General features: G+C 45.7%; 1 protein-coding gene across 1 annotated transcript in view; it reads left to right on the top strand.

Moving 5' to 3' along the window:
- Positions 1–26,202, top strand: part of dmxl1 (Dmx like 1) — a 62,134-nt gene that overhangs the window by 25,281 nt on the left and 10,651 nt on the right. The window contains exons 16-35 of the mRNA XM_045707196.1: positions 252–351; positions 460–579; positions 690–911; positions 1,421–3,217; positions 3,381–3,491; positions 3,775–3,944; positions 7,609–7,706; positions 7,820–7,985; positions 8,255–8,531; positions 8,636–9,648; positions 13,056–13,247; positions 13,747–13,823; positions 15,032–15,153; positions 15,911–16,184; positions 16,510–16,693; positions 18,170–18,315; positions 18,417–18,502; positions 18,730–18,931; positions 20,653–20,770; positions 21,134–21,196. Of these exons, the coding sequence (XP_045563152.1) occupies positions 252–351; positions 460–579; positions 690–911; positions 1,421–3,217; positions 3,381–3,491; positions 3,775–3,944; positions 7,609–7,706; positions 7,820–7,985; positions 8,255–8,531; positions 8,636–9,648; positions 13,056–13,247; positions 13,747–13,823; positions 15,032–15,153; positions 15,911–16,184; positions 16,510–16,693; positions 18,170–18,315; positions 18,417–18,502; positions 18,730–18,931; positions 20,653–20,770; positions 21,134–21,196 (5,538 nt within the window). The remainder of the gene's footprint in view (positions 1–251; positions 352–459; positions 580–689; positions 912–1,420; positions 3,218–3,380; positions 3,492–3,774; positions 3,945–7,608; positions 7,707–7,819; positions 7,986–8,254; positions 8,532–8,635; positions 9,649–13,055; positions 13,248–13,746; positions 13,824–15,031; positions 15,154–15,910; positions 16,185–16,509; positions 16,694–18,169; positions 18,316–18,416; positions 18,503–18,729; positions 18,932–20,652; positions 20,771–21,133; positions 21,197–26,202) is intronic.

Raw genomic sequence — 26,202 nt, 5'->3', positions numbered from 1 at the left:
CACTCTTTAATTGTTCAAGACACTTTTCCCCTCGGTGACAAAGTATTTCCTGTCCTATTGTGTGTCCTGTCTAGCTCAGTTGGTAGGGCATGGTGCTTGCAGCGCCAGGGTTGTGGGTTCGATTCCCACGGGGAACCAGTACAACAACAAAAAAAGTATAAAAATGTATGCACTCACTACTGTAAATCGCTCTGGATGAGAGCGTCTTGCTAAATGACAAAAAATATAAATGTAAAATGTGTGTTCTGCAGCAGGGGAAGGAGACTCAGCTGCTGCATGTGTTTGAAGAGGATCTGATTCTGGGCAGTGAGCGGAGAGATGCCACTCAGGAAGCTCCCGCTACAGAGACTAGTAGGATTAGGAGACACACTCACTAATACAACCTTCACTTTACTCTCTAGTCCATCTCATTCAGTGTGATGTACATGTCCTTGTGTGTGTTTGTTTTTGCTCCTGCAGCCTCCAGCCAGCCAGGCTTCTCCGCCCGCTTCTTCCTGGTGGTGGTAGAGTTTACCCAGACTGGCAGGTCTTTCCTGCATATGTGGCACCTGCAACTGGCAGCTGGCCAAATCACTATGGGTGTGTGACCTCAAGGGTCCATTTCTATGTTACAGCATTGTTGGGCATTGTGTGCCAGCCAGCTTTAACCTGGCTCTAAAAAAACAATTTGTTTTTGTGTGTCTTTACAGACGAGACCGGCGCTCCGCCTGAAAAGGAGAACGTGACTTTGTCACCAATGAACAGCTCCTTTAGCTTTGAGACGTTCAGCTCCCCCTCGGCCCAGAAGAACAAGCCTTGCACGTCCAACCTGCAGAGTGCCAGTCGCCTCATCCTGGCCACTCACAGGTTGTACAGCCAGGAGCTAGCTCTTCCAGACGGCGTTGAGGTGATCAGTGTCACACCCTCAGCAGGTGAGAGGGCACTGAACCACAGTCACACCGCCCTCTTCTCCTGTATAATGGGACAATTCTGTTTGTTCTTCCACAGGAATGTAATCACCTCACAAAGTGTTGGCTAATTCTATAGAATGGAACCAGTTCAACTGAAATTGGATAAGAGATAATTAACAGCCCTTTGTTTGCCAAGGTTTTGGGGAGTGGATGCATCTTTGTTACTTTGCTGGCATTTAACTGTTACATTTCAGTATAGAGTTTGTGTCTTAAAAAAAATACAAAATGAACTAGGCAAGTCAGTTAAGATCAAATTCTTATTTACAATGACGGCCTAGGAACAGTGGGTTAACTGCCTTGTTCAGGGGCAGAACGACAGATTTTTACCTAGTTAGCTCGGGGATTCGATCCACCAACCTTTCGGTTACTAGTCCAACGCTCTAACCACTAGGCTATCTGCCACCGCAAGTGTACAAGCCTACCCAGGAAGTATGGCTAAACTAACTAACCAATGATTGTTCTTGTTCCAGGTCATCTGAGCGCGTCCTCCCTGCAGCCGGCAGGTGGCGCTCCCTATCTCCTGGCCACTTCCTGTTCAGACGGGAAGGTGAGGTTCTGGAGGTGCAGGGTGTCTGCAGTGGAGCCAGACACCAAGGAGCTGACATACACCTGGGAGGAATGGCCTCTATTGGTGGAGGAGGGGCTGGGCAACAGCAGTGCCGTGACCGTGTCAGGCAGACCAGTCACGGTCAGCTGTTGTCACACCAGCCGCATTGCAGTGGCCTACCGACACAACCCTAGCCCTCACCTGAGCCCTAACCCTAACCACCTGAGCCCTAACCCTAACCACCTGAGCCCTAACCCTAACCACCTGAGCCCTAACCCTAACCACCTGAGCCCTAACCACCTGAGCCCTAACCCTAACCACCAAAGCCCTAACCCTCAGCAGGGTGTCAGGGAACCACTGGTCCATGTAGGGTTATTCCAGTGTGAGTCCACAGGTGGCTCCCACTGGGTGCTAGAGCAGACCCTCGTCCTGGATGCCTCCACTCCCACTGGTAACAATAACATGGAGAGTGGCGCCAAGGGCCTGAATGTGGAGAATAATAACCTGGACATCTATCTGCCCAATGACGCCTGCCTGGGGTCCTCTGGTAAGAGTCTGGTCCACCTGGACTGGGTCTCCAGGGAGGACGGCTCCCACATTCTTACTGTGGGGATTGGTTCCAAACTCTACATGTACGGCCTGCTCTCTGGCAAACCTCCTGAACTGGGCCTGTCTGAGGGCCCCAGGGAGCAGAGCTCTTCCCGCCTGGTCCTCCTGCGCTCCGTGGACCTGGTCTCCTCCGTGGAAGGCTCCTTGCCCATCCCCGTCTCCCTGTCCTGGGTGAGAGACGGCATCCTGGTGGTGGGCATGGACTGTGAGATGCACGTGTACTCCCAGTGGCAGCCCCCGGCCAAGTCCACGGCCTTGAACACCATGACCACAGACATGGGCAGCGTGTCGTCCCTCCTGGCTGCAATGAAACAGAGCCATGAGGAGGGCCTGAACCCCTCTCCTCCCAAGAAGAGCTTGACCAGGTCCATGACCAGCCTGGCCCAGAAGCTGAGTGGGAAGAGGACAGTGTACGACCTGCCTGCGGAGATGGAGGACTATGGGCTGTTTGAGGCGGCACACCACCTGTTCCCCACGCTGCCCCAGTACCACCCGGTACAGCTGCTGGAGCTCATGGACCTGGGGAAGGTCCGGCGGGCCAAGGCCATCCTCTCCCACCTCGTCAAATGCATTGCCGGGGAGATCGTGGCCCTCAAAGACAACGGCACCAACCAAGACAAGCGTCTCCGCTCGCGCACCATCAGCGCCGGCGGCAGCACCTCCAGAGACCCCAAGCTCTTCAGCAAGGGTGAGAGCTCGGACTACACAGAGATTGACTCCATCCCTCCCCTGCCCCTGTACGCGCTGCTGGCGGCCGACGAGGACTGCTCCCCCAAGCCCAAGGACAAGGTGGCCAGCCTGAGTGGAGACAGTGGCCATGGGTCCAGTCAGACGGACGCCTACGATGAGCTCTTCCAGAGCAGCGGGGTGGGTGTGGACGACCTGGAGCATATGGACAGCGACCAAGAGGACGGCGGTGCTAAGGTCATAGACCTGTCTCAATATAGCCCCACCTTCTTTGGGCCAGAGCACGCCCAGGTTCTGTCCAGCCACCTGCTCCACTCCAGCCTGCCGGGCCTGACCCGCATGGAGCAGATGTCCCTCATGGCCCTGGCTGACACCATCGCCACCACAAGCACTGACATCCGGGAGAGCCAGAGCAGGGGTAAAGGTACGATATCTCATTTAACCCAACACAGACTGTCCTTAATAGTCCTTCTCCTTACAAAATGTTGTTCAATGGACTAATATGAACAAAGGGGGTGTATTTGTTTTATTCTAGTAGAAGGCCTGTGAGGAGGAGTACTGATGGTCATATTCTTTCCATTGACTAGGTGGAGAGACTTTGGATGAGTGCGGTCTGAAGTTCCTGTTGGCTGTGAGGCTCCATTCGTTCCTGCTGACCACCCTGCCTCCTGCCCATCGCGCCCAGCTGCTTCGCCAAGGTAGGCAGGGCTGAACTCAACACAACTGAGCACAGCAGCCCACTGAGGTTCAGATGGCTAGAACATGATGCTTGTTGCAACACTAGACTTGTGGGTTTAATTCCTGCATGGCTGACCTATGCTGATTAGCCTATTTTATTTTTGTAAAGAATACATAAATTAAATCAATGTGGGTAAATGAACATATTATTACATGGTCAAACAACTCTAGCTCCTCCAGCCTGGTGCTGTGTAGACTAGTGTGACGTTTGATTGTCTTGACAACCTGTGTTTGGTCCTCCAGGTCTGTCCACCTGTCACTACGCCTGGGCCTTCCACTCCGAGGCCGAGGACGAGCTGCTCCACATGTTACCTGCCTTGCAGAAAGGAGACCCCACCTGGCCCGAGCTCCGCGCCATGGGCATGGGCTGGTGGCTCAGGAGCACCAATAAACTCCGGAGGTGTATTGAAAAAGTGAGCCCATGTGTCCCATATACCTTTTGCGATAATTTTTCCTCCCTTAAATTAAATATATGCATGCATGCATGCATGCATGCATACAGTGGGGGAAAAAAGTATTTGATCCCCTGCTGATTTTGTACGTTTGCCCACTTACAAAGAAATGATCAGACTGTAGGTTTATTTGAACAGTGAGAGACAGAATAACAACAAAAAAATCCAGAAAAACGCATGTTAAAAATGTTATAAAATGATTTGCAGTTTAATGAGGGAAATAAGTATTTGACCCCTCTGCAAAACATGACAGTACTTGGTGGCAAAACCCTTGTTGGCAATCACAGAGGTCAGACGTTTCTTGTAGTTGGCCACCAGGTTTGCACACATCTCAGGAGGGATTTTGTCCCACTCCTCTTTGCAGATCTTCTCCAAGTCATTAAGGTTTCGAGGCTGATGTTTGGCAACTCGAACCTTCAGCTCCCTCCACAGATTTTCTATGGGATTAAGGTCTGGAGACTGGCTAGGCCACTCCAGGACCTTAATGTGCTTCTTCTTGAGCCACTCCTTTGTTGCCTTGGCCGTGTGTTTTGGGTGATTGTCATGCTGGAATACCCATCCACGACCGGTTTTCAATGCCCTGGCTGAGGGAAGGAGGTTCTCACCCAAGATTTGACGGTACATGGCCCCGTCCATCGTCCCTTTGATGCAGTGAAGTTGTCCTGTCCCCTTAGCAGAAAAACACCCCCAAAGCATAATGTTTCCACCTCCATGTTTGATGGTGGAGATGGTGTTCTTGGGGTCATAGGCAGCATTTTTCCTCCTCCAAACACGGCGAGTTGAGTTGATGTCAAAGAGCTCCATTTTGGTCTCATCTGACCACAACACTTTCACCAGTTGTCCTCTGAGTCATTCAGATGTTCATTGGCAGACTTCAGACAGGCCTGTATATGTATTCTTGAGCAGGGGGACCTTGCGGGCGCTGCAGGATTTCAGTCCTTCACGGCGTAGTGTGTTACCAATTGTTTTCTTGGTGACTATGGTCCCAGCTGCCTTGAGATCATTGACAAGATCCTCCCGTGTAGTTCTGGGCTGATTCCTCACCGTTCTCATGATCATTGCAACCCCACGAGGTAAGATCTTGCATGGAGCCCCAGGCCGAGGAATATTGACAGTTCTTTTGTGTTTCTTCCATTTGCGAATAATCGCACCAAATGTTGTCACCTTCTCACCAAGCTGCTTGGCGATGGTCTTGTAGCCCATTCCAGCCTTGTGTAGGTCTACAATCTTGTCCCTGACATCCTTGGAGAGCTCTTTGGTCTTGGCCATGGTGGAGTGTTTTGAATCTGATTGATTGATTGCTTCTGTGGACAGGTGTCTTTTTTTACAGGTAACAAGCTGCGGTTAGGAGCACTCCCTTTAAGAGTGTGCTCCTAATCTCAGCTCGTTACCTGTATAAAAGACACCTGGGAGCCAGAAATCTTTCTGATTGAGAGGGGGTCAAATACTTATTTCCCTCATTAAAATGCAAATCAATTTATAACATTTTTGACATGTGTTTTTCTGGATATTTTTGTTGTTATTCTGTCTCTCACTGTTCAAATAAACCTTCCATTAAAATTATAGACTGATCCTTTCTTTGTCAGTGGGCAAACGTACAGAATCAGCAGGGGATCAAATACTTTTCCCCCCACTGTACAGTGCATTCGGCAAGTATTCAGACCCCTTGACTTTTTCCACATTTTGTTATGTTACTGCCTTATTCTAAAATTGATTTTTTTTAAAAGATTTTAAGAATAATACATCAATCTACACACAGTACCCCATAATGACAAAGCAAAAACAGTTGCTTTTTTTATGCTTGCGTATTTATAAAAAATGTAAAACTGAAATATGACATTTATATCAGTACTCAGACCCTTTGCTATGAGACTCAGGTGCATCCTGTTTCCATTGATCATCCTTGAGATGTTTCAACAAATTGATTTGAAGTCCACCTGTGGTAAAAGTAATTCTGTGGAGATGGGATAACCTTCCAGAAGGACAACCATCTTTGCAGCACTCCACCAAATCAGGCCTTTATGGTAGAGTGGCCAGACGGAAGCCACTCCTCAGTAAAAGGCACATGACAGCCCGCTTGGAGTTTGCCAAAAGGCATCTTAAGGACTCTCAGACCATGAGAAGCAAGATTCTCTGGTCTGATGAAACAAAGATTTGACCTGAATGCCAAGCATCATGTCTGGAGGAAACCTGGCACCATCCCTACGGTGAATTATGGTGGTGACAGCATCATGCTGTGGGGATGTTTTTCAGCGGCAGGGACTGGGTGACAGTCAGGATCGAGGGAACGGAGCACAGAGCATACAGAGAGATCCTTGATAAAAACCTGCTCCAGAGCACTCAGGACCTCAGACTGGGGTGAAGGTTCACCTTCCAACAGGACAACGACCCTAAGCACACAGCCAAGACAATGCAGGAGTAGCTTCGGGACAAGTCTCTGAATGTCCCTGAGTGGACCAGCCAGAGCCCGGATTTGAACCTGATCGAACATCTCTGGAGAGACCTGAAAATAGCTGTGCAGCGACGCTCCCCATCCAACCTGACAGAGCTTGAGAGGATCTGCAGAGAAGAATGGGAGGAACTCCCCAAATACAGGTGTGCCAAGCTTGTAGCGTCATACCTAAGAAGACTCGAGGCTGTAATCGCTGCCAAAGGTGCTTCAACAAAGTACTGAGTAAAGGGTCTGAATACTTATGTAAATGTGATATTTCAGTTTAGTATTTCTTATAAATTTGCTACAATTTCTAAAAACCTGTATTTGCTTCGTCATTATGGGGTATTGTGTGTAGATTGATGAGGCAAAAAAATCTGCAAAGCTCTCACCAACGCAAAGGGTGGCTACTTTTGAAGAAACTCAGATATAAAATATTTTGATTTGACACTTTTTTGGTTACTACATGATTTCATATGTGTTATTTAGTTTTGATAGTTTGGATGTTCACTATTATTCTACAATGTATAAAATAGTAAAAATGTGAGATACTAAACTGAGATCTTCAGTTTCTTGGTAATTTCTCGCATAGAATAGCCTTCATTTCTCAGAACAAGAATAGACTGACGAGTTTCTAGCCATTTTGAGCCTGTAATCGAGCCCACAAATGCTGATGCTCCAGATACTCAACTAGTCTAAAGGCCAGTTGTATTGCTTCTTTAATCAGGACAACAGTTTCCAGCTGTGCTAACATAATTGCAAAAGGGTTTTCTAATGATAAATTAGCCTTTTAAAATGATAAACTTGGATTAGCTAACACAACGTGCCATTGGAACACAGGAGTGATGGTTACTCATAATGGGCCTCTGTACACCTATGTAGAATCCATTACAAATCAGCTGTTTCCAGCTACAATAGTCATTTACAACCTTAACAATGTCTACACTGTATTTCTGATCAATTCAGTGTTATTTTAATGGACAGAATGTGCTTTTCTTTCAAAAATAAAGACATTTCTAAGTGACCTCTAGCTTTTGAACGTGTGTGTGTATAGATAAGAGTTATTGGTTGCCTTTGAGATACAAAAGGAGAACAGAATCAGATTGTGCTGCAACACAGAATTCAGTAATATAAATCAGAGAATGTGGAATGACCTATATACAAATGTGTTTTTCTCCCTCTGTTATTCATCAGGTCGCAAAAGCGTCTTTTCAAAGGCAGAACGATCCTCTGGACGCCGCCATCTTCTATCTCGCTATGAAAAAGAAAGCAGTGGTCTGGGGACTGTACAGGTAACGTCTATGAGAAGTTCTTGAATATAATTTCCCATAAGCCCAGAAAAAGTTAAAAAACAATTATTTCACATTAGAGATATTCTAATGCCAACGTGTGTTGTTCCATCAAGGTCTCAGAAGAATGCCAAAATGACAACGTTCTTCAGCAACAACTTCGGTGAGGAAAGGTGGAGGAGGGCTGCCTTGAAGAACGCCTTTTCTCTGCTGGGGAAGCAGCGCTTCCAGCACTCTGCAGCCTTCTTTCTTTTGGCAGGCTCCCTCAAGGACGCTGTGGAGGTAAAAATGTCCTAATTTCGCTGTCAGCAGCTACAGTAGATATGATGTCCACCTTTTTCATACAAAGGTTTTCAGGAGAGAGGTAGCTCTCTCTTTAAAAATATATATAATTAAATACAAAGTTGTATGTTTGAGCATTTATGCAAATTACGTCTGGCCATGCAAAGGGTAGAGGTGACCTTATTTGATATTCCTGTGAGGTATTTTTCTGTGCTGCTACTGCAAATGCTTTCAACACTGTTGGATGAGGTTTGGCCTGCCTTGTACAGGTTTGCCTGGAGAAGATGCAGGACCTGCAGCTGGCCCTGGTGATCTCCCGGCTCTATGAGTCCGAGTTTGAGACGTCCTCCACCTACAAACGCATCCTGCAGAGGCACGTGCTGGGCCAAGACCGCCAGCTCCCCGCCCACCAGGACCCCTTCCTGCGCAGCACGGCCTACTGGGTACTGGAGGACTACAGCCGGGCCCTGGATACTCTGCTGGAGCAGCCTGCTGCCCCACACCTAGCGTCCCCCACTCAGGCTGGCCACACAACTCAACCAGGTAGTAGTAAGAGAACGATGCTTTTTCCCTTAGATTTGACGTTTGATTATTTTGAGGTAAATTGATGATGTGAATGCCTGGGGAAATGACAAAGCTGTGATTTGCAGGTACCTCGTCCACGTCCCTCTGTAGCCCGGAGGTCTTCAACTTCTACACCTACCTCCGCACACATCCCTTACTGCTGCGCCGCCATTTTGGCTCGTCTGAGAAGACCAGGGTGGGTCTGACAGCGGAGGGTCGCATGGCAAACTCAATCAGCCTGGTGGAGAGGAGGCTGTTCTTCACCGCAGCCTACGCTCACCTGCAGGCCGGCTGCCCCATGCTGGCCCTGGAGGTCCTCTCCAAAATGCCCAAAGTTGTCAAAAGATCCAAGCTCCACCAAGACGATACCACCAACCCCGACCTGAGCGAGACGAAAAAGGAACAGGCGTCAGATTTGGACTGGTCTCAGCCCGCGTTGAACGGCTTCGAGTCTGTGTCAGACAGCTTGTCCAATAGCCAATCGGACTCTGTGCTGAGTTTTGACTGGGGCCAGCCCTCTGTGTCGGTTCAGGATGAAGCCCTGGAGTTGAAATGGGACAGCGACAAGGAGGAGGAGGAGGACGACGACGACGAACCACAGGGCTTGGCCATGAAGAGTGCCGACAACACCAGTAGCGTCTTTCAAGACGCCACCTCTCCATTGACGGAGACGCTGCTGGACGAGGGTGACGTCCTCATGCCCTCTGAGGACATCCTGGCCGCTCAACTCAAATTCAGCGCCTGCCTGAAGATCCTGACCACGGAGCTGCGGACCCTGTCCACGGGTTACGAGCTGGACGGGGGGAAGCTACGCTACCAGCTGTGCCAGTGGCTGGAGAGGGAGGTGGTGGCCCTGCAGAGGTGTTGCAGCTACAAGCCCTGCCTGCCGGAGCTGGCCCTGGGAATGGCAGGGCCAGGTGGAGAGGAGGCGGCCCAGGCCCAGCCTGGTGAGGCCCAGCGCACCCGCAGACACTGGCTCCAGAGCAACCAGCCTCTCCTGCGCATGTTCCTCAGCTACTGCAGCTTGCACGGCTCCCACGGAGGAGGCCTGGCCTCGGTGCGCATGGAACTCATCCTGCTGCTTCAGGAGTCCCAACAGGTACAGCACACACTAACACACACTGTATGTTGTCAATCTTATTGAAATGAGTAACAAATGGATACAATAGCCATATATACTGTGTACAAAACATTAGGAACATTAGCACCCCCTTTTGCCTTCAGAACGGCCTCAATTGGTCAGGGCATGGACTCTACAAGGTGTTCCACAGGGATGCTGGCCCATGTTGACTCCAGTGGTTCCCACAGTTGTCAAGTTGGCTGGATGTCCTTTGGGTGGTGGACCATTCTTGATACACATGGGAAACTGTTGAGCATGTAAAACCCAGCAGCATTGCAGTTTTTGTCTCGAACCAGTATGCCTGCGACCTACTACCATACCCTATTGGAACTTAAATATTTGTTCTTGCCCATTCACCCTCTGAATGGCACACATACACAATCCATGTCTCAAGGCTTAAAAATCCTTCTTTAGCCTGTGTCCTCCCCTTCATCTACACTGATTTTAAGTGGATTTAACAAGTGACATCAATAAGGATCATAGCTATATTGGCCATATCACAAACCCCTGAGGTGACTTATTGCTATTATAAACTGGTTACCAACGTAATTACATTTTGTCATACCCGTGGTATACTGTCTGATATATACCAAGGCTTTCAGCCAATCAGCATTCAGGGCTCCAACCACCCAGTTTTATGATTATACTGAACAGAAATATAAACGCAGCATGCAACAATTTCAAAGGTTTTACTGAGTTACAGTTCATATAAGGAAATCAGTCAATTGAAATCAATTAATCTATGGATTTCACATGACTGGTAATACAGATATGCATCTGTTGGTCACAGATACCTTAAAAATAGAAGGTAGGGGCGTGGATCAGAAAACCAGTCAGTATCTGGTGTGACCACCATTTTGCATCATGCAGGGCGACACATCTCCTTCGCATAGTTGCTCAGGTTGTTGATTGTGGCCTGTGGAATGTTGTCTCACTCCTCTTCAATGGCTGTGCAAAGTTGCTGGATATTGGCGGGAACTGGAACACTGTCGTACACGTCGATCCAGAGCATCCCAAACATGCTCAATGGGTAACATGTCTGGTGAGTATGCAGGCCATGGAAGAACTGGGACATTTTCTGCTTCCAGGAATTCTGTACAGCTCCTTGCAACATGGGGCTGTGCATTATCATGCTGAAACATGAGGTGATGGCGGTGGATGAATGAGACGACTATGGGCCTCAGGATCTTGTCACAGTATCTCTTTGCATTAAAATTGCCATCTATAAAATGCATTTGTGTTCATTGTCCGTAGCTTATGCCTGCCCATACCATAACCCCATCGCGACCATGGGGCACTCTGTTCACAATGTTGACATCAGCAAACCACTCACCCACACAACGCCATACACGTGGTCTGCGGTTGTGAGGCCGGTTAGACCTCCTGCCAAATTATCTAAAACAACATTGGAGACGACTTATGGTAGAGAAATTAATATTAAATTCTTTGGCAACAGCTCTGGTGGATATTCCTGCAGTCAGCATGCCAATTACACACTCCCTCAAGACATCTGTGGCATTGTGTTGTGTGACAAAACTGTACATTTTAGACTGGCTTTTTATTGTCCCCAGCACAAGGTGCACCTGTGTAATGATCATGCTGTTTAATCAGATCATTGATATACCACACCTGTCAGGTGTATGGATTAACTTGGCAAATGAGAAATGTTCACTAACAGGGATGTAAACATATTTGTGGACAAAATTTGAGAGAAATTAGCTTGTTGTGCGTATTAAACATTTCTGTGATCTTTTATTTCATCTCATGAAACATGGGACCAACACTTTACACATTGTGTTTATATATATATATTTTTTTTTCACTGTACTATTAAAACTCTTCTAACAAAAAAGTATATTTGTTGGAAACAAGACTAAGAAAAAGGCTCTTGCATCTCAGTACTTGACAGCAAGTTCTCTGAGGAGGGATACGAAGGAAGGGCAACACAAAAACTGAAGCAAAGAAAACGGAGCTTGCCATTTTGTCTCAGCCTCGCGTTTGCCGGGCTGGGGTTTCGCGTAGCTGATGGTTGGAATCAGTGACTTCTGCAGTGGCTGTCTGACAGAGAAGACTGATTCCAATTCTCTTCTGATGTCTCGTCCTACTTATAGGGAGACACGCATCGAGTCACCAACACCAGGAACACACAAACACTGCTCTCCTCTGGAGCGTTTGGAACGTCAGATGCTCCTGTCATACCACGTGACAGTAACGCCTCTGTCTGAGATGACTTACTTTAAGTTTGACATCAAAGCATCTGATCTGATGAGTGAACCGCAGAATAGTAGCCAGGATGCAATTCTGTAGCAATTATTTTTTAGGGATGTAACAATTCGCCGATACGCATCGTTTACCGGTTCAAATGTTTAAAATGCGAATGCATCGGTCCGTGGATCCCAAACGGATCCAAGTAAAGCATTAATCGGTAATAAAACCGAATCGGCTGTTCATTGACGTGTTTTGTTCCTTTTTTTCTGCCTTATTACGAAAATACCTCATGTTGTGACTGAGTTGATGCGTCCTCTCCTTCAGCCTATTGAACTTTTATACCCGTAACTGCGTTTGACATTGATCTAAAATTCAGATAACTGCGCACAGTGCAGGAGATGCAGCTTCTCGCGCCAACGAGAAGTAGGCCGCCCCCTATCCCTGCTTAAATATGCGTAGGCTATATCTGCGCCGCACCTTCAGCATTCAGATGTTTGGAAAATGGCTTTTGCAATAATAAATCATAGGCTTTAGGGACAACCAATGTAATTTTATATGTCATTGTTACCAAATGCGGTGTAGAAAATTGTGTTTTACCAGCGGGGCTGTGTAGTCTACCATCGTGGACACAGCTCACATCTTGCTGCTGATTGCACATTTAACTGATGATTGGGGCTTTTCGATTGCCAGGTTCACTATACAAAATATTTTTGGTAGTTCTGCTTCTAACAGCCAGTGCATTTGGTCATTTTTAAATTAACAGGGTAAAGATGTAATTTCATAACATGGACAGCAATCATTTTTGCAAGATGTACTGGTCAGAGCGGGAGAAGAGAGCAGCTTTCTGTAAAGTTCCAAATGGGGGTGAAGTTGCATTACATTAATTGTCTATGAATGTCATAGCTAATTTGTAAAAATAAATATTGACATTACTAGCTCAAAACATTTTAAACTGTTATATGTGAAGTTACTCAGTGGGTGATGATCATTTCAGATAAAAAAAGTGGGGGGCCAAAAACAATGTTATAGTGGTAGATGCTCAGTCTGCCATATGGCTCAGACACACACACACACACACAGAGTTAGCTCAGACAGCTCCAACTGCAGCTCAGTTGTTTATGTATTTTCTTTGTTAGTCTTGGAGCCACACTTCACGCCACACTACTCTATGTCCACAGGATGACGGTGTCCAGTCAGCCGTCGCCCCCTACCTGCACCACGCCTCCATTCCTCTCCTGCTGGCCTGCACTGCCAGTGCCAAGACAGTGGTGGCCAACCCCATTGTCCATCTGACCAACCTCACCCACGACATCCTGCACACCATCAACGCACTGGACTCCCCGCCACACCCAGACGTCGTCAACAACGAGGTCAGACACATGTGTACCAGCCAAGGCTATCGTCATGCTGTGTGCTCCAAACAAAGAGCATGTTGAGAGATCAGAGTGGATACTTGTGTTGGTTGTGCGTGGTGGATGGGGGGGGCAGTAATGTGCTGTGAATTTGACAGGGGAGGTAATGTGCTGTGAATTTGACAGGGGAGGTAATGTGCTGTGAATTTGACAGGGGAGGTAATGTGCTGTGAATTTGACAGGGGAGGTAATGTGCTGTGAATTTGACAGGGGAGGTAATGTGCTGTGAATTTGACAGGGGCGGTAATGTGCTGTGAATTTGACAGGGGCGGTAATGTGCTGTGAATTTGACAGGGGAGGTAATGTGCTGTGAATTTGACAGGGGCGGTAATGTGCTGTGAATTTGACAGGGGCGGTAATGTGCTGTGAATTTGACAGGGGTGGTAGTTGATGGTGGGAGGGAGTGTTCTGCTGCTCCTAATGTGTCTGTCTAATACCTCACCTCCTGCTCTTCCAGATCTATGTGATGCACACACTGGCAGCCTCGCTGTCCGCCTGCATATACCAGTGTCTCTGCGACGGCCACAACCACAGGTTAGTCTGAATCCTAACGCCGCCAACTTTGATCTGTGCTCCTGATCTCTGTACTAGAACGGCACACAACCAAGAGCATGCTGGGAAATGCACATTAGGCAACAGTTCAGACATTTGAACTGCACCGTGCATCTGATTTTGAGAATCTGCCTGTCAGTGCATGTATGTGATAATGATCATTAAAACATTGTCCTGTTTTTTTGATTCTCTAACAGCTGTACTACTACAAGGAGAAAAGTGTATGACGTTAAAAAGTAGAGAAAAGGCTTTTTTTCTTTGACTCATCTAGCAGTTGAATGACCTTAAAATAGGAATCACGTGACTGCGCCCGGCCCTCCGCCTGACCTTGGCATTTCAAAGCTCACAGATCTGTAAATGAGTAAGGACTTTGTTTTGAGCCGTGCCCAACAGTTCCCCCTCTCGTGTGGAGAATGAAGCGGTGCAGTCCGACTAAATTAGCTTTTTCTAATTCAACACTCCCCTTTTGTTATGCTAATGAAAACCCACGCCGCAGTCGTGCTAGAGGTTTGTCGAAACGTTGACTCTAAATTCAACTCATGGTAGGTGATTCCATCTGGCGAACATGTGAAAGGCTTTGGACGCTGGCTTTTTATGTTGTTGCACAGCAGACACTTTCACGGTCCTTTTCAACCTGCTCTGTCCACTAAAGAAGCACTTTATGTTCTAATATTGCAGATTTAGCCGGTACACTTCCAGTAACTCAATTCTGTGTTATGTGACAGGAATCAGCTCTTTCATGCAAGCTTAATAGAGGACTTAGTAGATATACAATGCACTCTAATATACCCGTCAGTATACTGAAATAGAACCATCATGTTGAGAGAGCTATATATCCCCCCCGTGAGAGATGGAACGCCGTGCTGCCTCCCAACTCATTAAATATCTAGAGAAGACTGTTTGATGTCAGAATATACTTCTGCGCTTCATCTATAGATCTCCTGAATTCTTTATTGTAACTAGAGGGTGAGGAGCCACAGCAGTGTTTTATGTGTTAAATGGGTCTGCCTCCCGCCGTGCAAAACTTCTCTGGATTCAGAGAAGTTAAAACATTTACAGTCTGCTCCATATAGGCCTATGTACACGTCGCCATTTCCCCCTGGTTGATAATCCCTTGTTTAATGGAACGTCTCCTTCCTTCTTGCTAAATGACTCCGTGGGTGTCCTTCCTTGTCTTTCTCTCCTCCCAGCCATGTGAACCAGTTCACTGGGATAGTGTACCAGAGTATCCTCTCCTTCCAGCACCACCCGGTACGCACCGTGAGCATGGAGGAGACTGTACTACCCAACACCCACCCAGCACAGTGGCCAGGTAAACCCACTTTACTTCCACCAGTCTTCACTTCATTTCACACAAATGAGCCCCATGTATCCTGTTTGGAGAACCATTTCTTGTTTGCTACATTAAAGGGGCGATCTGCGGTTCAAGCAATAACAAAGTGTAGACCCCGCCCCTGTTTTGCTAAAAAGCTGAGGGATGGGTCTGGAGAAATGTAAACACTCTCAAATTCATAGACAGCTATGGGATGCAATGACTGACCATCCATGAGATCAAAATGACAGTTTTAACCATGGCTTGAGGCGATAGTGTTTGTTTACAATTACATTGTTTACAAACATTGGAGTAAAAATATATATATATATTTTGGGTTCTGATGGGTTACGAGAGTTGAACTAATCTTATGAAGCATTTCTAAGTAATATTCTTCAAGAATCAATGGGTACTTAGTATTCATTTATAAGTCAAATGTATGTAGCAATTGCAGATTGCCCTTTTAACACCACAGTCCTAAACATACAACTTTTAAAGGATCACTTTAAACACAAAAACACATTTTTGTATTTTGTTAAATAGTATTTTGTTCTTTCATTAAAAAGCAAAAAAGTGTGATGCTTTTTACTGAAAGTGCTTCATCTTTTTTTTTTTTTTTTTATAGTGTACGATTTATTGGGACCACATCTACAGTGGACTAATGAACAACATACTGAAATATGTTTTTTGAATAAAGTGGTTGTTTAATTCTAGTCAATTCATTCACTCTCACTCCCTCACGGTCTCTGTGTGTCAGGTATCAGTACCCTGATCCGCCTGTTGAACTCTGCTGGTGAGGAGAGCCAGCCAGGCCTGGCCGTGTTGCTGTGTGAGATCCTGACGGCCGTCTTCCTCAGCCTGTTTGTGCACGGCCTGGCCACCCACTCCAGCAACGAGCTGTTCCGCATCGTGGCCCACCCGCTCAACAGCAAGCTGTGGGTGGCTGTGTTCGGAGGGGGCGCGTACCCCCATCACAGAGAAGCCCAGTCAGACCAAGTCACCTCCAGGTGTGTGTGTGTGTGTGTGTGTGTGTGTGTGTGTGTGTGTGTGTGTGTGTGTGTGTGCGCACGCCAGATGTAGAGGCTGATGTAACTGGAAGGGTGGGCAACTCGGAGCCGTGTGGGCAGGCTTCACCCCTCATTCAAAGATCTGTTGAAGATTGTGATTGGTTGAATCAGGCGTGTTCCAGCCGGGCTGGAACAACAGTCTACACACACTGCAGCTCTTGTTCATCTCATTAATATCCATAATATGATGTCAGTTTTACGCACTAATATAAAGCATCACTACCTTGAAAAATGGCAAGTCCAGTATGTCCAATAAATATGGCATGTGTGTGGTTGTCTCAGCAGCCAGTGAGGAGTTCGATAGGAAGCCCAGGCGCTTCAAGCTGCTGTCGTCGTCGTCGTCACGCAGTGCCTCCAGAGAGGGGCCAGAGAGCCCCAGCCCAACCAGCCCTGTGGTGGAGCAAGAGACCTCCATCTTCAAAGAGCACTTTGTCCCCCCGGAGCTCAGCATCTGGGACTACTTTATCGCAAAGGTACCGTAGTAGTGTACACTTCCAGGTTCATAGTTAACTTAAACCACGCCCCTCTGAAAGACCCAGTCATTCAGCTCATTCTAACATGTATGTACAGTTGAAGTCGGAAGTTTACATACAATTAGGTTAGAGTCATTAAAGCTTGTTTTTCAACCACTCCACAAATTACTTGTTAACAAACTATAGTTTTGGCAGGTCGGTTAGGACATCTACTGTGCATGACACAAGTCATTTTTCCAACAATTGTTTACAGACAGATTATTTCACTTATAATTCACTGTATCACAATTCCAGTGGGTCAGAAGTTTACATACACTAAGTTGACTGTGCCTTTAAACAGCTTGGAAAATTCCAGAAAATGATGTCATGGCTTTAGAAGCTTCTGATAGGCTCATTGACATAATTTGAGTCAATTGGAGGTGTACCCTGTGGATGTATTTCAAGGCCTACCTTCAAACCCAGTGCCTCTTTGCTTGACATCATGAGAAAATCAAAAGAAATCAGCCAAGACCTCAGAAAAAAAATTGTAGACCTCCACAAGTCTGGTTCACCCTTGGGAGCAATTTCCAAACGCCTGAAGGTACCACGTTCATCTGTACAAACAATAGTACGCAAGTATAAACACCATGGGACCACGCAGCCGTCATACCGCTCAGGAAGGAGACGCGTTCTGTCTCCTAGTGATGAACGTACTTTGGTGCGAAAAGTGAAAATCAATCCCAGAACAACAGGAAAGGACCATGTGAAGATGCTGGAGGAAACAGGTACAAAAGTATCTATATCCACAGTAAAACAAGTCCTATTTCGACATAACCTGAAAGGCCGTTCAGCAAGGAAGAAGCCACTGCTCCAAAACCGCCATTAAAAAAGCCAGACTATGGTTTGCAACTGCACATGGGGACAAAGATCGTACTTTTTGGAGAAATGTCCTCTGGTCTGATGAAACAAAAATGGAGCTGTTTGGCCATAATGACCATCGTTATGTTTGGAGGAAAAAGGGGGAGGCTTCCAAGCCGAAGAACACCATCCCAACCGTGAAGCACGGGGGTGGCAGCATCATGTTGTGGGGGTGCGTTGCTGCAGGAGGGACTGGTGCACTTCACAAAATAGATGGCATCATGAGGGAGGAAAATTATGGGGATATATTGAAGCAACATCTCCAGACATCCAAGTTAAACAATTTAAAGGCAATGCTACCAAACACTAATTGAGTGCATGTTAACTTCTGACCCACTGGGAATGTGATGAAAGAAATAAAAGCTGAAATAAATCATTCTCTACTATATTCTGACATTTCACATTCTTAAAATAAAGTGGTAATCCTAACTGACCTAAAACAGGGAATTTTTACTATGATTAAATGTCAGGAATTGTGAAAAACTGAGTTTAAATGTACTTGGCTAAGGTGTATGTAAACTTCCGACTTCAACTGTATGTCTGTGTTTATAGTGTTTTCTCCTCCTCCTCCTCCCACAGCCTTTTCTCCCTCCGTCAGAGAGCAGGGTGGAGTACGACTCGGAGGAGAGCCAAGGCAGTCAGGACGAGGATGATGATGAAGACGAGTTTGGAGACATTGACCCCAACTCTCCTAGCCAAGAACATTCCAATCCCAACTCCTACAGGTACAGTCGGTGGGCAGCACTATCAAAGCAAATGGACGTTATGCTTGTCAGTGATGGTTGGACATAACAATGGTGATTTTGCTCTCTGTGTGTGTGTCCAGTTGGTGTCTGATGCGCCTGGCCATGGTCCAGCTGGTCCTAGGAAACCTGAAGTCATTCTACCCCATGGCAGGACACGACCTACTAGGTACCGTACACTAACGACAACTAGCCTACACAACCACTGGACTAATGTCTATTTGTGGAGACAATTTTAGTTGGAAGCATTAGTGCTTGTGAAGTCCAAACTAAGAGAGGGATTCTGTGATATTGAACCAGCCTCCCTTTTAGATAACTGCCTGCCCTTTTTGTGAAGTCTCACGCCTCTGAATGTACTGTTGTTAATGACACCTAGTGTTTGTGTGTCTCTCTTAGATCTACCTGTGGGCTCTCCTCTGTGTCACGCGGTGCTGAAGACCCTCCAGCGCTGGGAGCAGGTGTTGCTGAAGAGGCTGGAGATCTTCGGGGGGCCGCCCTCCAAGTACATCTCCACGCACCCTCTGGACGAGACGGCTGCCTCAGGCCCTGCCATCCTCAGACACAAAGCCCTGTTTGAGCCCTCCAACACACCTTTCAGGTGAGCTCCAAACAGGAATTCTCTGTATATTGATATGTTTGCCATAACATTCTGTAAATCAGTGGTCACCAACCAGTCAATTGCATTCGGCTGGTTGATCATCAAGGCGCGTTCCTGGTCGGTCATCAAGGCGCGTTCCTGGTCGATCATCAAGGCGCGTTCCTGGTCGGCCATCAAGGCGCGTTCCTGGTCGGCCATCAAGGCGCGTTCCTGGTCGACCATCAAGGCGCGTTCCTGGTCGACCATCAAGGCGCGTTCCTGGTCGACCATCAAGGCGCGTTCCTGGTCGGCCATCAAGGCGCGTTCCTGGTCGGTCATCAAGGCGCGTTCCTGGTCGGCCATCAAGGCGCGTTCCTGGTCGACCATCAAGGCGCGTTCCTGGTCGGCCATCAAGGCGCGTTCCTGGTCGGCCATCAAGGCGCGTTCCTGGTCGGCCATCAAGGCGCGTTCCTGGTCGGCCATCAAGGCGCGTTCCTGGTCGGCCATCAAGGCGCGTTCCTGGTCGGCCATCAAGGCGTTTCTGTAGAAAAGCCAACGATGCTGGTCCCCTGATCAGAGGTTACATGCCACGTCATCGACTGACAGATTGCTATAACATATTCGTCTTGCGAGGTTGATGGTAGGTGCACTTGATTCAGAGGCCCTCCGCGCTAGGTAGGCGAAGTGTTCCCATTTTGAACCATTTCATTTGTCTGAAGGGACAAACTCCACCTACCAGATGGATCAGGAGAGCTAAATCAAGTGCTCCTACTGCTCTGGCCAGTCGGTTAGCTCAAAATACCATGCATACAGCTTTCACCACCCAACAGTAGAGTTTGATACAAGCTTACGTGAGATCTCATAACTTTTAAAACCATGACCAGAGAGAGACTGTCAAACAATACAGCAAAGAGCTGCTGTTTCTATGAGTGACTTCATGTTTACATTTTTACTCAACTCTGTTAACACTGTTTTTATTCAGCACTTTTGCAAAACATAAAACGTGTTTCTCGCTACTTCCACTCACGCTACAACCAGCACTGCAGCTGCAGTACATGAGTAGCCAAGTATATCGATAGGCCAGATTTTGTATTATTAGCAGCTTGTCGTGTATATTTTAATATCAAGGGATATTTCACTTTCTCTGGTCATAGGAACAACATGAATTTGTGCATGAGACAGAAATAATGTGTTGTCTCAAGTTGGGCCGTCAAGTGGAAGACAGTGTCTCCTCTCTCAGGTCAGTTTCACCAGAGAAAAAGAGATGGACCCTCTGCTTTTCTCTCCCACCACTGAGACTGACCATCAGTCCAGTAAAATAAAAAAGCTAATTATTTCAATTTATTCTCAGCTGTGCCTCCCAACTGATACAACAAATGATCTAATTTGTTATAAAAGATTGAGTTTTAAAATATAATATGGTCTGAGAAGAACAATATTGGCAGACCAAGCATAGTCAATATGCTGTGATAATGTATCAGTCCTACTGCACAAAACATTCCTACAGAAATGTTTTTATTAAGTTAATATTGCATATGCGCATTACAAGTCATTTTTAAAATAAATCTGAGTGTCAGATCTAGGCTTGCTTTTTGACATCGAAAGTGATCTTGTCTCCGAAAAGGTTAGTGACCACTGCTGTAAATGTAGGTTTTCGGTACACTCTGATATGATCCACACAATGTCATAAATGCCTTTTGTAAGTGAGCTGTATAACCGAGGGGAGTGTTGTGTGGCTACAGGTCCAGTCACCACTCTGCCCTGCCTGTGAAGAGGCTGTGGCAGTACCTGGTCAAACAGGAAGAGGTGCAGGAAACGTTCATCCGCAATATTTTCACCAAAAAACGAGACCAAAACGAGGTAGCTACCGCTCCACTTCACCCATCCACCCACCGCATGCAGACAGCTGAGCAGTCTGAGCACTGACACATTGCATACTGTCACTGAATAACATCTCCCATTGAATAATACCTAAAACATCATTTTTAGTCCCAGAGAGAGTCATTAACTTTTTCTATCCCTGTTGACGCATTTATGCTTTTGTTTTGCATGGTTCCTGTATTTATATCCTAATTGCCTTTTACTTTATGGATTTCTGGTGAATAATATTGTTCTTAAACCCTGATAATTAACCGTCTAATTCTAGATTGTGTTTCCTGTTGACTCTGCATGATTCATCACATTGTTTTGTCTGATGTCTTGGGGGCTTCTCAAATAATTAAGTCGGTTGAGGACCACAATGAAAATGACAAATGTTCAGGGATGGAGGAGCCTAGCTGTAACCAGGTACTGCTTTGGATCATTTTGGTGGTGGGGGTTTATGGGTTGTAATTATCATGTTCATTGACCAGTAAAATCATTTCAGTTTTTTTCCCTGTTTTTAATTGACACCTGTGTTTTAACGCTGGGAAAATGTAATCTATTTCCGCGTCCGCTTCCATGTCCGCGTTTTCTGTTTTTAACTGGACTTCAAGATTATATCATGAAATACATAAAAACACGGTCATAGTTTTGATATCTTCACTATTATTCTACAATGTAGAAAATACCAGTCAAACATTTGGACACACCTACTCATTCAAGGGTTTTTCTTTATTTTTACTACTTTCTACATTGTAGAAAAGTAGTGACGATATCAGAACTATGAAATAACACATATGGACTCATGGAGTAACCAAAAAGGTCTTAAATCAAAATATATTTTAAATAGCCACCCTTTGCCTTGATGACAGCTTTGCACACTCAACCAGCTTCACCTGGAATGCTTTTCCAAAAGTCTTGAAGGAGTTCCCTCAAATGTTAAGCACTTGTTGGCTGCTTTGCCTTCACTCTACTATCCAACTCATTCAAAACCATCTCAATTGGGTTGAGGTTGGGTGATTGTGTAGGCCAAGTCATCTGATGCAGCACTCCATCACTCTCCTTCAAATAGCCCTTACACTGTCTGGAGGTGTGTTGGGTCATTGTCCTGTTGAAAAACAAATGATGGTCCCACTAAGCGCAAAGCAGATGGGATGGCATATCGCTGCAGGATGCTGTGGTAGCCATGCTGGTTAAGTGTACCTTGAATTCTAAATAAATCAGAGAGTGTCACCAGCAAAGCACCATCACACCTCCTCCTCCATGCTTCACGGTGGGAACCACACATGCAGAGATCTGTTCACCTACACTGCGTCTCACAAAGACATGGCGGTTGGAACCAAAAATCTCAAATTTGGATTCATCAGACCAAAGGACAGATTTCCACAGCTCTAATATCCATTGCTCGTGTTAATTGGCCCAAGCAAGTCTCTTCTTCTAATTGGTGTCTTTTAGTAGTGGTTTCTTTGCAGCAATTTGACCATGAAGGCCTGATTCATGCAGACTCCTCTGAACAGTTGATGTTGAGATGTGTTGAACTCTGTGAAGCATTTATTTGGGCTGCAATTTCTGAGGCTGGTAACTCTAATGAACTTATCCTCTGCAGCAGAGATACTTCTGGATCTTCCTTTCCTGTGGTGGTCCTCATGAGAGCCAGTTTCATCATAATGCTTGATGCTTTTTGTGACTGCAAATTTTCCGCATTGATTGACCTTGATGTCTTAACCTCTCTGGGCCAGTGGGACGTTTGCGTCCCACCCTAGTCAACAGCCAGTGGAATCGCGTGGCGCGAAATACAAATACCTCAAAAATGCTATAACTTCAATTTCTCAAACATATGACTATTTTACACCATTTGAAAGATAAGACTCTCGTTAATCCAACCACGTTGTCCGATTTCAAAAAGGCTTTACAGCGAAAGCAAAACATTAAATTATGTCAGGAGAGTACCCTGCCAAAAATAATCACACAGCCATTTTCAAAGCAAGCATATATGTCACAAAAACCAAAACCACAGCTAAATGCAGCACTAACCTTTGATCTTCATCAGATGACACTCCTAGGACATTATGTTATACAATACATGCATGTTTTGTTCAATCAAGTTCATATTTATATAAAAAAACTGCTTTTTACCTTAGCATGTGATGTTCAGAACTAGCATACCCACCGAAAACTTCCGGTGAACTAAATTACTCATGATAAACGTTGACAAAATACATTATATAGATGTAGAATTATAGATGCAGAACTCCTTTATGCAAACGCTATGTCAGATTTTAAAATAGCTTTTCGGCGAAAGCACATAGCTCGGCCATTACAGGCTAGCTAATTTGACACCCACCAAGTTTGGGGCAACCTAAACTCAGAATTACTATTAGAAAAATTGGATTACCTTTGCTGTTCTTCGTCAGAATGCACTCCCAGGACTTCTACTTCAACAACAACATGTTGTTTTGATTCCAAATAATCCATAGTTATATCCAAATACCTCCGTTTTGTTCGTGCGTTCAGGTCACTATCCGAAGGGTGACGCACAAGCGCATTTCGTGACAAAAAAAATTGTAAATATTCCATTACCGTACTTAGAAGCATGTCAAACGCTGTTTAAAATAAAAGTTTATGCTATTTTTATCGTAAAATAGCGATAATATTCCAACCGGACAACGTTGTATTCATTCAAAGACTGAAAGAAAAAAATGGAGAAGTCTCGTGCATCAGTCTCACTGTCCCCAGGCAGGCCACTTACAAACTATGCTGCTGTACTTTGCCCAGAGACAGGAGACACGTCCTTCCGCTTTCTGAACGCTTTAGAGAGCCAATGGAAGCCTTAGAAAGTGTCACGTAACAACACAGATGCTGTATTTTCGATAGAGATGCAACAGAAGGACAACAAATTGTCAGACAGGGCACTTCCTGCATGGAATCTTCTCAGGTTTTGGCCTGCCATTTGAGTTCTGTTATACTCAGACACCATTCAAACAGTTTTAGAAACTTTAGAGTGTTTTCTATCCAAATCCACTAATTATATGCATATTCTCGTTTCTGGGCAAGAGTAGTAACCAGTTTTAATCAGGTACGTTTTTTATCTGGCCGTGAAAATACTGCCCCCTAGCCCCAACAGGTTAAAGTAATGATGGACTGTTGTTTCTCTTTGCATATTTGATATGTTCTCGCCATAATATGGAATTGGTCTTTTGCCGAATAGGGCCATCTTCTGCGTTTAAGCCAATCATTTGAGTTGTGACAAGGTAGGGTTAGGAAGGATAGAAATTCCACAAATTAACATTAAACAAGACACACCTGTTAATTGAAATGCATTCCAGGTGACTACCTCATAAAGCTTGTTGAGAGGATGCAAAGAGTGTGCAAAGCTGTCATCAATGCAAAGGGTGGCTACTTTAAAGAATCTTAAATCAATCAAAATATATTTTGTATTTAACACTTTTTTTGGTTACGACATGATTCCATATGTGTTATTTCATAATTTTGATGTATTTACAATTATTGTACAATGTACAAATAAAGAAAAACCCTGGAATGAGTAGGTGTCAACTTTTGACTGGCACTTTATTTATTTATATGTATGTATATAAACTCAGCAAAAAAAGAAACATCCTCTCACTGTCAAATGCGTTTATTTTCAGCAAACTTAACATGTGTAAGTATTTGTATGAACATAAGATTCAACAACTGAGACATAAACTGAACAAGTTCCACAGACACGTGACTAATAGAAATGGAATAATGTGTTCCTGAAAAAACGGGGGGTCAAAATCAAAAGCAACACTCACTATCTGGTGTGGCCACCAGATGCATTAAGTACTGCAGTGCATGTCCTCCTCATGGACTACACCAGATTTGCCAGTTCTTGCTGTGAGATGTTACCCCATTCTTCCACAAGGCACCTGCAAGTTCCCGGACATTTCTGGGGGGAATGGCCCTAGCCCTCACCCTCTGATCCAACAAGTCCCAGATGTGCTCAATGGGATTCAGATCCGGGCTCTTCGCTGGCCATGGCAGAACACTGACATTCCTGTCTTGCAGGAAATCATGCACAGAACGAGCAGTATGGCTGGTGGCATTGTCATGCTGGAGGGTCATGTCAGGATGAGCCTGCAGGAAGAGTACCATATGAGGGAGGAGGATGTCTTCCCTGTAAAGCACAGCGTTGAGATTGCCTGCAATGACAACAAGCTCAGTCCGATGATGCTGTGAAACATCGCCCCAGACCATGACGGACCCTCCACCCCTCCACTGCTCCTCGGTGTAACGCTCATTCCTTCGACGATAAACGCGAATCCGACCATCACCCCCTGGTGAGACAAAACCGCGACTCGTCAGTGAAGAGCACTTTTTGCCAGTCCTGTCTGGTTCAGCGACGTTGGGTTTGTGCCCATAGGCAACGTTGTTGCCGGTGATGTCTGGTGAGGACTTGCCTTACAACAGGCCTACAAGCCCTCAGTCCAGCCTCTCTCAGCCTATTGCAGACAGTCTGAGCACTGATGGAGGGATTGTGCGTTCCTGGTGTAACTTGGGCAGTTGTTGTTGCCATCCTGTACCAGTCCCGCTGGTGTGATGTTCGGATGTACCGATCCTGTGCAGATGGTGTTACACGTGGTCTGCCACTGCGAGGACGATCAGCTGTCCGTCCTGTCTCCCTGTAGCGCTGTCTTAGGCGTCTCACAGTGCAGACATTGCAATTTATTGCCCTGGCCACAGCTGCAGTCCTCATGCCTCCTTGCAGCATGACTAAGGCACATTCACGCAGATGAGCAGGGACGCTGGGCATCTTTCTTTTGTTGTTTTCCCAGAGTCAGTAGAAAGGCCTCTTAAGTTTTCATAACTGTGACCTTAATTGCCTACCGTCTGTAAGCTGTTGGTGTCTTAGCGACCATTCCACAGGTGCATGTTCATTAATTGTTTATGGTTCATTGAACATGCATGGGAAACAGCATTTAAACCCTTTACAAGGAAGATCTGTGAAGTTATTTGGATTTTTTACGAATTATATTTGAAAGACGGTCCTGAAAAAGGGACGTTTCTTTTTTTGCTGAGTTTATGTATGTATCTCACACACACACACACACACACACACACACACACACACACACACACACACACACACACACACACACACACACACACACAGTGCCTTCTGAAAGTATTCAGACCCATTTACTTTTTCCTCATTTTAAGTTACAGCCTTATTCTAAAATTGATCACACGTTTTATTTATTTTTATGAATCTACACACAATAGTCCATAAGGGCAAAGCAAAAAAACTTTTTTTTTAGAATTGTTTGCTAATTTATTACAAATAAAAAAACAATCACATTTACATAACTATTCAGACCCTTTACTCAGTACTTTGTATGACAGTGATTACAGCCTCAAGTCTTTTTGGGTATGACGCTACTAGCTTTGCACAC

This window comes from Salmo salar, chromosome ssa24 (genome assembly GCF_905237065.1).
Source record: "Salmo salar chromosome ssa24, Ssal_v3.1, whole genome shotgun sequence".
In the NCBI taxonomy this organism is placed as follows: Eukaryota; Metazoa; Chordata; class Actinopteri; order Salmoniformes; family Salmonidae; genus Salmo; species Salmo salar.
The sequence above is the reverse complement of the archived record's forward strand: the minus strand, read 5'-3'. Positions and strand labels throughout refer to the sequence as shown.